Below are 10438 nucleotides of genomic sequence, written 5' to 3' on the forward strand. Positions count from 1 at the left end.
TTTTTTTTTTTTTTTTTTAGCAGCACTGCCACTTTTGCAGCTACTTAGCTCCCCTGCTGCCTTTACTTTACTTGATGAAATAAAATAAAATAGGTAATAAATAGGAAACTTGACAGGTGAGATAGGAAGAAGGAAGGTCAAACTTCTCTTCCACCTGCCCTCTGGTCAAAACCCTTATTTATGACCATCTTGCCAAATAAATTCAACATTGTGAACAAAACAGTTAATTTTACGTTTGTGACACCACATCTTTCCTTGTGCTTTGTAAAAAAAACAGTCCATTGCTAGTATTCAATGATGTAAAGAAACGGCTTGGATTGAAAGGTCATTTGTAATCTGAAAATAGAAGCTAACAGCATTTAAAAAAGCAGGCGGATGAAAAATAATTTGTCTCATGCACATTTCTCTCCAGTCTTCCATGAAAACCAATAAAACAAAATTTCTATCCATTCAGCTTGTCACTAGAGTTGGGATAATATTCAAACGGAGAACAATTTAYTCACTTCACGTAACATGAGTTAGAGGGAGCTGGGCACTATTAGGTTAAGGGCRGGTCACTGCACACAGCCAAAAGCTACAAAGAGCAATGAATGAAAGCCACGAATAGAGCGGGTTTTTTTTTAAGGCTACAACTAACTAGAAACTAATGATATTTACAAGCACAGAAGTGTAACAGGTTTAAGTGCAACAACTGCCTCTTGGGTGACAAGCAGCATGTGGACACCAAGAGAGTATCAGCAGAGCTTCACGGCWACTCAACATTACTTACACCAGCACACAGCTACGGAGAGAAGCAGACAGACTCCCCTCTGGGCACGGGTAAGAATCACTTACATTCCCTGCACTTTACAGAGAGTATTTCTCCTCCTAACCTTGTCTGCAGGCTTCCCARGAGGTTTTGAAAGCACTACCAGTGTCCAGATTACAGGTCTCGGATTTTCCTCTTTCAAAGAGAGCTTTGGGACATGGTGAGACTCGTGTATCTAGCTCCTGTCAGACCAAGTTGTCCTCACTATACAAGCCTCTTTCAAGTTTTTTTCATTCTTTTTGAAAGGAAAGAGATTTTTCATGAACATGTCCCTCCATCAGTCAAGCAGGAGCCCTACCTAGCAGATACTAACCACGTAAAGTAGACCTTAGCTCTGAGAATACCTACAACACATCTGGCATGTACCCAGGGAAATGCTTTTCTTTCCTAAAGAGCAGCACAACTACTGCTAAGCTACAAATTATGGTACATACACTAAATCCCTAAAAGCTACAAAGTATTTAGGAAGTGTGTTGAGAAAGGGTTATATTCCTGGGTACAGGAAACAAGAGAGAAGAAAACAAGCCAGCCTCTCCTTAGGCCTGGTTTAAGGTGATAGGAAGACTGCCACAGAGTATGCCCCATCCCTAAACATACAGGTGTTCAAATATGCTTCATTTGTTCATTATAATGCATAAAGAAACATGTATGTTAAAAAAAAAAAAAAAACAGCCTGTTGGATTTTGCCAAAATGTGATGCAGATCGTGGAGATTAAATAGAAGAACTTCAGAGAGTATTCCAAAAAAGCAAAGAACATGATGAGTTCACCACATACAAGTGCAAACTGGCCAGTGACGCAGCACACAAGGGGAGGCAAGCAGTAAGACTGAATAATGTGCATTACTGCTGCTGGGGTGGATACTTTAATAATTAACATACCAATATCTAAGTATCCAAAATAATGCAGATGAACACATGAAAAATACCTATGATTTCATATCACAAGGTTTTGAATGAAATATCCATTCTACTGGATTAGAATGGGTATTTTCGGAACTTTCCCTTCAAAACCTCACTGTTTCGGAGGAGACATGGGTTTAATTTCAGGTGTTGTTAGTACACAGCCAAAGAATTCCAGTAGGCACCTTAGATGTTAAAGGAAGGTCTCACACAGAGCAGCAAAACGGAAACAACAATATTCGCTTTCAAATTTTTGAAATAATATCATGATAATTTAAGAGGAAAGAAAAGAGAGAGGGTGAGAAAGAGAGAACAAGCCCTCTCAAATTCAGCTTTTCCCAGTCTGAGCCACTTCTCCACAGGCAAAAAAAATAAACTGAGCTAGAGATACTGAAGACAGCTTCCTGAGGTATATCATGCAAGCAGTGCAATTGTCTAATTTTTCTATTTACTTTGTCTTTTATAAAATGTTTTTTCCCCAGAGGCACCAGCTGCCTCGATAGTTCCATTCTCACATCGATTAAATAAGACAGTAGAGTTTTCAGCTGAAATGAGTAAGATTCGAGTAATTTAAGTAAACTGATTGAACTAAATAAAAATTCATTTTCTTTTAATTTAGATTACACACTAAAACAAGATTTCTATATTCACAGAATATACACACTCCCTTTCATTTCTACCTATAACATGAAGATCAAAGTGTTTCCAATGTAGGACTCTAAAAGGTTCAAGTTACTGTAAAATTCCCAAGTCAAAAGCATTCCTTAAACTATCAAAAAATAAAATTCTGACTTCTGATGACTATAAAGTGTATTATTTTACACACAACGCATTTGAAGAATAATGGCTCAAGGTTTGATAGTTTAATTCATGATCTAAAAAATGCTTGTGCATGACAATTACTTTGCTGTATCATATGCTTAAACATGTGCAAAATTTGGAAAACAAATTTTAATTTGAGCRATATTCTATTTCACCTTGCCCAAAAAATTAATTACAGACAGGGGCAAAAAAGTTAACTAAATTATATTTATTTCTTTATTGCATTTGGACCATGTAATTTAAATGCACAACACTTTCCTAGGAAAACACATAATGACACTAAGCTTAGCTGAATGTAGATGACACTGAGCTTCTTAAAGTGAACACAATTGTCTCAGTCAACAATCTCTAGTTTAATATTTTCTAGAAATTATGGTATAGCTCAGAAGACTTTCCACAAGACCAGCACATGAAACACTCCTCCAGTCACATTACGAATAAATCTCTGAAGTATTAAGGGAATCATTGACATAGAGACTTCAGTCGTTATATTAATTTAAATAAACAAAATTTGTGAACTTTTATTTCTGGTAGCAATGCATGCCAGCTGCATCAAAACAAGCAAGCAGAAACCAGCAGTTCACTGGCCTTATGCAATGCCACATCTTAGCAAACAATTTTTTTTTTATTATTATTATTTACTGTACCAAAAGTACTGGTCATCTCTGGTGATACTACCTCCTTCACTGGCTTCTCAAGTGGTACCCGTGGATATCTGGATGCTAAAATYGTTCAAAAGCAAGACAGTAATAGGTCATTATTTTAAACATTCCAATTAATATTGCAGTATCTGCCAGCAAGGAAAGAGCCTTTACAAATGTAGGGGGGACTAAAGAGAATCCAGTCTCCTTGACTGCACTGCTGTTTCTTTAGACGCTTCCTCTGCAGAAACACATGGCCAAGTTTTGCATTTAAGCACAGAATGCAGGTTAGAATCAAATTTGTTAAGTTACACATGTAAGTAAAATTACAGAAGGGGGAAGAAAACTAAACCACAAGAACATGAACTTCAACAAACATTAAGCAAACTTGCTTAATGTGGCTTGAAGGTGGACAGTTACAGTGGTATTRGACATTTTTAGAGAATAGTTCCAGGCTACTTATACTCCAAGGGACCAACATCCAAYGCTGTTATTGGTATTAAACCTCAGTCCCTTCTAATACTTAAGCAATGTAGGTATAGCCTTCTCCTGAAATACTATCTATATTAGTACTGATAGAATAAGACTCACAAGTAGACTCTGAGTACAAACAAAATGTTCTGGAGTTTGAAACAGAAAAAAATCAGTAAGTCTAGGCTGCTCAAATTAAAACTCAATGGAAAAAATTTTATACACAGTTCATGTCTAAGAGATACTAGATGTATGCAGAGATGACAACATAAGGAAAAAWTTAACCTTTCTACATACCTAAATTTGCAATTTTATTTTTATCTTAAAAAGGAAGTCAAATAAATCATAAGCATTCAGTTATATTAAAGCTTAAGCACAAAAGTACATTGGAATAAAGATACCAAATGTGGAATTGACTAATAAAGCACAGTAATGCTAGAATGAATAATAGAGATTTTTCTACTACTTGTGAGTCCCTTTCGGAGATGGGATTTTGTTCATGTTTTTTGCTTGGGGATTTCTCCTGGTTGGTTGTTTTATTTTGTTTTGTTTTTCTTCACAATTTCACTTTACAGTTTCTTGGGATGGAAAGTAGCTCTCAGCTGGACTTCATAAGTATTAAAACCCTTAACTAAGGCACCTCACCCCATGCAGTTTCCAGATCTTCTATGAAGGTGGTTTTAACATGCACCTATAATTCTTGAGATAGGATGCAACGAAAAAAAATAAAAAGAAAATTGCGGTAGGTTTTATAATAAGTGCAAAATTAATGAATGGAGAAAAAGAGACTCCCACCTTTATCTATTACTCAACAGAGTAGCTGCAGGGTTATTTGGTCAGTGAGGTTTTCCCTGGTCATACAATTCACGTAACTGTCTGGTGAGCTCTCTGAAGAAGTGAGACTCAGCTTCCCTGGCTGAGCTCCATCCTGGTTCTCCGATCAGAGCAGAAGATGGGYCTCTGCTCTTCAGCAAGAAAGTCTGGGAAAGCCAAACACTGAGTATTATAGATACAGATGCATGTGACAGCTAAGGCCTTGTGATTTTTACTTTCAGAAAAATACTATGTCAGAACAGCTACAGCAAGATCTTACTCAAGGTTCCCCCATTCTTCTTTTGGGGGGGGAGGGGGGCAAAAGAACATCAATTTTAAGTAAATGGCTAGGGTTAACTGACATTTGGGCTGAAAATGCTTTTATAATAGTTYACTTTATCACAGGCAACAAAATATTTTGCATTACAATTTACATAGATGACCACCATATGAAAACACAACAATTCCATTTGTAGAATTTAAAACAACCAGTACAGCCTGTGTAGCACTCTGCCTTCAGGTAGGGGCTCCATGAGTTTGAACAAAAGCATTAAGAAAAGTATTACATATTTCCATCCGAAACGCTTATTCCTGTCATCACTGAATATTTTTGACTCACAAGTGAGATTAGCAGTAGCCTTGGTGTGTGCTGCGATAGTTTAAGACAAAGGGATTGCACGCAGGCAAGCTCCAAGGTTTGTCATTTTATCAGCTTGACAGAGCACTTCAGTCTGTCATATTGCACATTTACTACCAGTCGGCCAGAAGACATTTTGCTAGAACAGCAATCAAACACTAAAGTTCAAAAAATTCCTGACCTARGTCACAGCAAGACAGTGGCAGACTGTCCTTCTCCATAGACAGCTCAGCTCACCTGTGTGCATACGTTAAGCCTACGGAGGGGACCAAGTCACACAAGCAAGACAGTCCCTCCCTCTCCTTGTCTCAACCGACCAGTGGTCCTCCCAAAAATCCTCCTACTTTCACTGTAAAAAAAACAGTCATTAAACAAGATAGCAAGTAATCCCAGTAGGATCAAATCCTGCTTTGCTGGGTTAACACAAATTAAGTTCTACAAGAAAGAGTGGTATCTAAGCCATCAGATGAATTTGTTTGTTTGTATCATAAAGAGGTGTTGGATGCATACAAAACAAAAATCATTTTTCATAGTGGATCATGCTTAAAGAGACTAAGAACTTCAGTTAAATTAATTTTCCTTTAAAAGTTACTGAAATAGTGGCACCTAGGTTATTACTCCTTAGGCTATTCCAATAAACAGGTAAGTTCATAAATTTCACATACCACCACAAAACAGAGACGACTATTTTGATGCCGAAATAAGATGTCACCTAACATTGCCCAAAAGCTCGCAATTCTCTCAGAAAGATCTTGCCCTGGCTGTCTGCCCTGTCRAATGCATGGAGGTGGTGCTCTTTACCACGCAGTGCTAACGTTCTTACAAAGATAAGCACGATGCTTTAGCATGTTCATTTTGCATGCACATTTTTCCATCAGGATGCACCAGCTTGGTCAGATTACTTACTAATATGAATGTGGYGTGGCATGCCACTGCCTCCAAATGGAGTCTAGCTGAAGACTGCATTCTCCAGATGTGCAGCATAACCAACTGTCGAGACTGCCTTGCTATTGAGCTTTTGCATGTTTTCCAGTTAATACACAACCTCAACGGGAGAAACAAGCAACTACAGTTCAAAAGGCTTGAATTTTTTAGTAGTGAACACAGTACAGAAACTTCCATTAAATGATAAAATGCAACTTTATGCCTTCAAAGAACTTTGTTCAATGTACATAYGTAATTGCAACAAAAACTGTTTTCCCATCTTTGCAGCAAAGATGAGAGATAACTATTACTGTCAAGACTTGCTATTTCTAGAGACACTAGATACCCACTGTGTTAGTATTATTAATGCAAAAGTGTTACAYCTGGGCATAAGGATATTTTAACCCTTTTAAGAACAGCAGCATCCTTAGCATGTCTGCTGTGTCTTCACTCCCCTATGATTAGYATCTCTTATCTAAGAAAGTCAAAGCCTTCAACAATTTCCCTTCGCGCTACTGGGCTTGCTGCACTGCTTGGAAGTGCTGCTGTGAATCGCTTCATAACATATGCTAGAAACTTAAGGTAGAAAACTTGAATGTAATCACCCTTCCTTAAAAAGAAATTACACCTTTTTTCCATTATAACAGAGTAGTTTGGAAGAACTGCTAGAGAAGGACACAGGCATAAATGATTCTTCAGATTGCCAGCAAGTTTTTTTTTTGTACTTCCATCTCCCTCGCTTAAGGAAGTAAGAACATGAAGAGGATTTGACTACCTGCTGCCAACAAAACTAAACCTTGCTCGTGGAGCACAGTTTCTACAAACAGGAAAGCTGAACTGCTAGAGTTTATCTTAAAAGGTATTTGTCAATTTGGCACTTCAGTGCTTCTGTAACTATGAAAAAGGAAAGCGTAACTTATTTGTATTCAAGTCCACATGCATCATCTTCGTCTGGCATCGCTGAGAGGCTTACATGGAACACAAGCTGAAATTTTAAAAGTCTACCTCTCTTTGGGAAAACATCAGACACTAACTATTCACCGTTCAAAGACTGAAAAAAAAGTATAAGACCTATATGAAGAAGAAAAAGTAAGTTCAGGTAGCAAGGACTGCAGCTTCCTTTACTGAAAACACCAGTTTAGTCATGCTTTGACTAAACTGAAGGTTAGTTGGCAAGACAAAAATTATAATTTAAATTGGGACACTCTGCAAAAAAAAATCTGCTAACATATTTCCATTACGATTTAGTTTCATACTCTTTCCCCCAGCTTCTCCTAAGCTAAAAACATCTATTATTTCAGTCTCACCTCCCAGGTGAGCACTCTTTCACAGTCATCCTTTAGCACAAGCTCACAGATTGAAGTTTTCCGACTGAAGCATTAAAACAAACAGAAAAAACACTTTTCTAAAAAAATAAAAATGTCAAATTTCAAGTGCTTTTATGAAGCTAAATTGTTCAAATAAGCTGCCAGTGCTGGAAGCAGTAAATATCCAGATGTTTTCCAGGTAAGACACTTGATGATGAGGTGACAGGAACAGACTACCCTGTGACAAGCTCTCCCCATCTCCAGGTTTTGTGACTACAGTACAAATAGATGTGTTAAGTTTCAAAACACTTCAGACTCACCTAACTTAAAGGTCAAAGGCTATGACTCACCTACCTGAGGACCGTTCTTCAGCGTAGGAGCCGTGGCAAAGGATGGGTTTCCCTGCAGCCTCTACCATTAGCGGAGGCCACAGATAGTGTGTCCTGTCATATTTCGCGCTAGGGCAAATAGTTGATGAAACTGCGTCCTTCTGGTGGTAGGCCTGCGCATGGCCTGAGGAACAGGCCCCTTTTGGTTCTTGATGTGCCCAGGTCTCCCCATATTGCTGACAGCTTCCCCTAGCTGATATGGGGTCTGTTAGGGCACAGAAGAGGTAGTGAAGGAAGAAGGTCAAAACTTACCCCAATAAGGACTGCATTAAGAAGGGTATGGACTAAGATATCCCTTTCTATACAGAAGTATGAAAAGATCACAGGCGAGAAACAAGCTTAAGCGCACAGAGCAACAGAAGTGTTTACACCTTTCATGATTGAGGAGAGACTGATTTCCCAGACTCAGAAGGGATATAGGAATTTACTCAGCAGATAGATAAGTAAATTTGAAGACTACATTTGGATCACTTTCTTGAGAAATAAACACCAGAGTGAAACTAATCTACTACTCAAAGCATGCTGCCACAGATTAAGACAGGGCTGAAACACATCATCAAAATCATTTCATCTAGATTGAGCTCAGCAGTTATCAAAATCAAAAGCAACACAAACAGATTGAAGAAAGTACTTGGAGAGTGAGAAACAAACACCTCTCCCCTGCCCCCAACCCCCATTTACCACTCATAATCACAACCCGTTTAACCAGTTAATTATTCCTATGCAATCTTCATTTTATAAACTAAACATACCAAACAGTATTTAGTCATAATAAAGCACAAACTACACCATCATCTAACCAGGTAGCCATATCATTTTCTTTCCAGTGCAGAYGTTTTATCCCCTCGGCGTGCATTTGTCACTACTTCACACTGAAGCTGTATTTTTATCTGCTGGAAAACTGGCGTAGAGTATAGCAGCTACTCTAAATGTGTGTATTAAACTGTCCTCACGTAAGAYCTGAATTCTGTCAATACCAACTCTGTACAGAAAACAGCTATTGGCAATACACCCCATAGAAGGACTCCTTTCAGCACAATTCCCTTCCTTCATTAGCCCTGAACAGCTCAAATATATGAACACCCAGGGAGAATCCGATGCTACAACAGGAGCATCTACTGAAAGCAGAGCACCTATTTTAACTGTGCTGAATGATCTCTGTGTTGTGTTTCTTCTCYTGTTCATAATAAATGTGCTTTTAGTTCTCAAGAACATCAGGGAACATACAACAGGGGTTCGCTACAGTTTAAAAATTAAAGATTAGACCCCGCCAAAAAAAATCATCAGACCTCCAACATTTCTTCATAACCAAGATGGGCCTCTAGGAAGTCCATTGTTGTTTTTTTAAACAAGTTAAAAATATCACTGYTTTAAGTTAAAAGCTGACAGTGGTCACCATGGCAAAAGCCTCACCAGAGTGGCTAAAAAAAAAAGTTAATTCTCAAAGCAGCTCATCAAGTTACTATCTGGACAGATCAAGAATTTGGCTGGAAGGTCTGAGGCCTCACAGAATTACTACACTCTGTACAATCCTTATCTGTGAGACTAGAAATCACACAGTTGAGGTTTTGTTGAAATGATCTCTGATATGAAATGATAACTTCTGGCACAAGTGAATTGGAACTTCTACTACTGAAATAAATCTGCAGTTTATGAACAAGGTCACAAGCAGTTAAGTTTCTTAAGTTACTCTAATGCTTTTGTTACTCAGTCTTCTAAATCCTAAATTAGCAGGTAGTCGCAGCATTTTATAGAAAGACTTTCTTCTGTATGTAACAGTAACTGAGCAACAAGATATAAAATAGGACCATCTGTTGAATTATCTCTGKGTAAATCTTGAGATGTTATAGTAAAATATGCTTCAAAGATTCATTTTGAAACTCGTAACACAATCCTCCAGTTACACAGTAAGACTGTGAGCAACCAGTTTTATCTGAGCAGTAACCGCTAGACGGAAAAAACCTTAGGGCAAGAACCCTCCATAAGCTGGTAAGGATCTATTTTGGAAGAGTATTAGTTGTTAGTATTCAAAAGTTAGTGTCAACTTATAGCTTAAAGAATACTGCCTACCATGCTGGAAAACAAATACAGTCACTTAATAAATCGCTCTACAAAACAGTGGTATTGCCCCTAAAAAAGAGTGTTTAAGTGAACTACTCTTGCTCTGACCAGAAACACTAGKGTTTCTATGCAGTGGTGTACTACAAACAAAAGTGAGGAGGTACCTGAAAAGGCCCCTTTACTCCACAAAAGCAGCGTTCCTACGGCTGCACCGTGCAACTGTTTTCTGCCCACCGTAAGGCACGTACAGAACAGCCACAAGCCACAGAAATGCCCTTTCCAAGGGCACGCTGCCACCAGAGTCGCGAGGAGGCCTAGATCCGATGCACACTGATTTCTCACGCCTCTGCCGTCACCTCAGCTGCGACAGCTGCCACAAATCACAGCTAAGCACCGGGGGCAAAAGCGCCAGGCAGAAATCGGCAGGATTTGATTTTCTCGGGATTTTGTTCCGTTGCAGAACAAGTTTGCAAGTACAGCTGGGTCAAAAAAAAAACCCCGAAGAACCGGGTTTTCTCTCAGGCGCCTGCGCCCCGGGAGCGGCGAGCGGCCGCCGGCGGGAGCGGCCGCGCCCGGAGGAGCCTCCCAGGAGCGGCGCCGCCCTCGCTCCCGCCGCGGCCCACGTGCCCCGCCGCCGCGCCCCACGCGGGGCCGCCGCCGCGCC

At 39.3% G+C, this 10438-nt stretch overlaps 1 protein-coding gene across 1 annotated transcript in view; it reads right to left on the reverse strand.

Moving 5' to 3' along the window:
- Nucleotides 1-8401, reverse strand: part of TMEM65 (transmembrane protein 65) — a 31022-nt gene extending 22621 nt beyond the window's left edge. The window contains exons 1-2 of the mRNA XM_085300006.1: nt 8395-8401; nt 7679-7918 (exon numbers count right to left, since the gene is read on the reverse strand). Coding sequence (XP_085156132.1) covers nt 7679-7918; nt 8395-8401 — 247 coding nt within the window. The remainder of the gene's footprint in view (nt 1-7678; nt 7919-8394) is intronic.
- Nucleotides 8402-10438: the final 2037 nt, after the last annotated feature.

The sequence above is a fragment of the Rhea americana genome, unplaced genomic scaffold (assembly GCF_003343005.1).
Source record: "Rhea americana isolate MKP2758 unplaced genomic scaffold, rheAme1 scaffold_0, whole genome shotgun sequence".
In the NCBI taxonomy this organism is placed as follows: Eukaryota; Metazoa; Chordata; class Aves; order Rheiformes; family Rheidae; genus Rhea; species Rhea americana.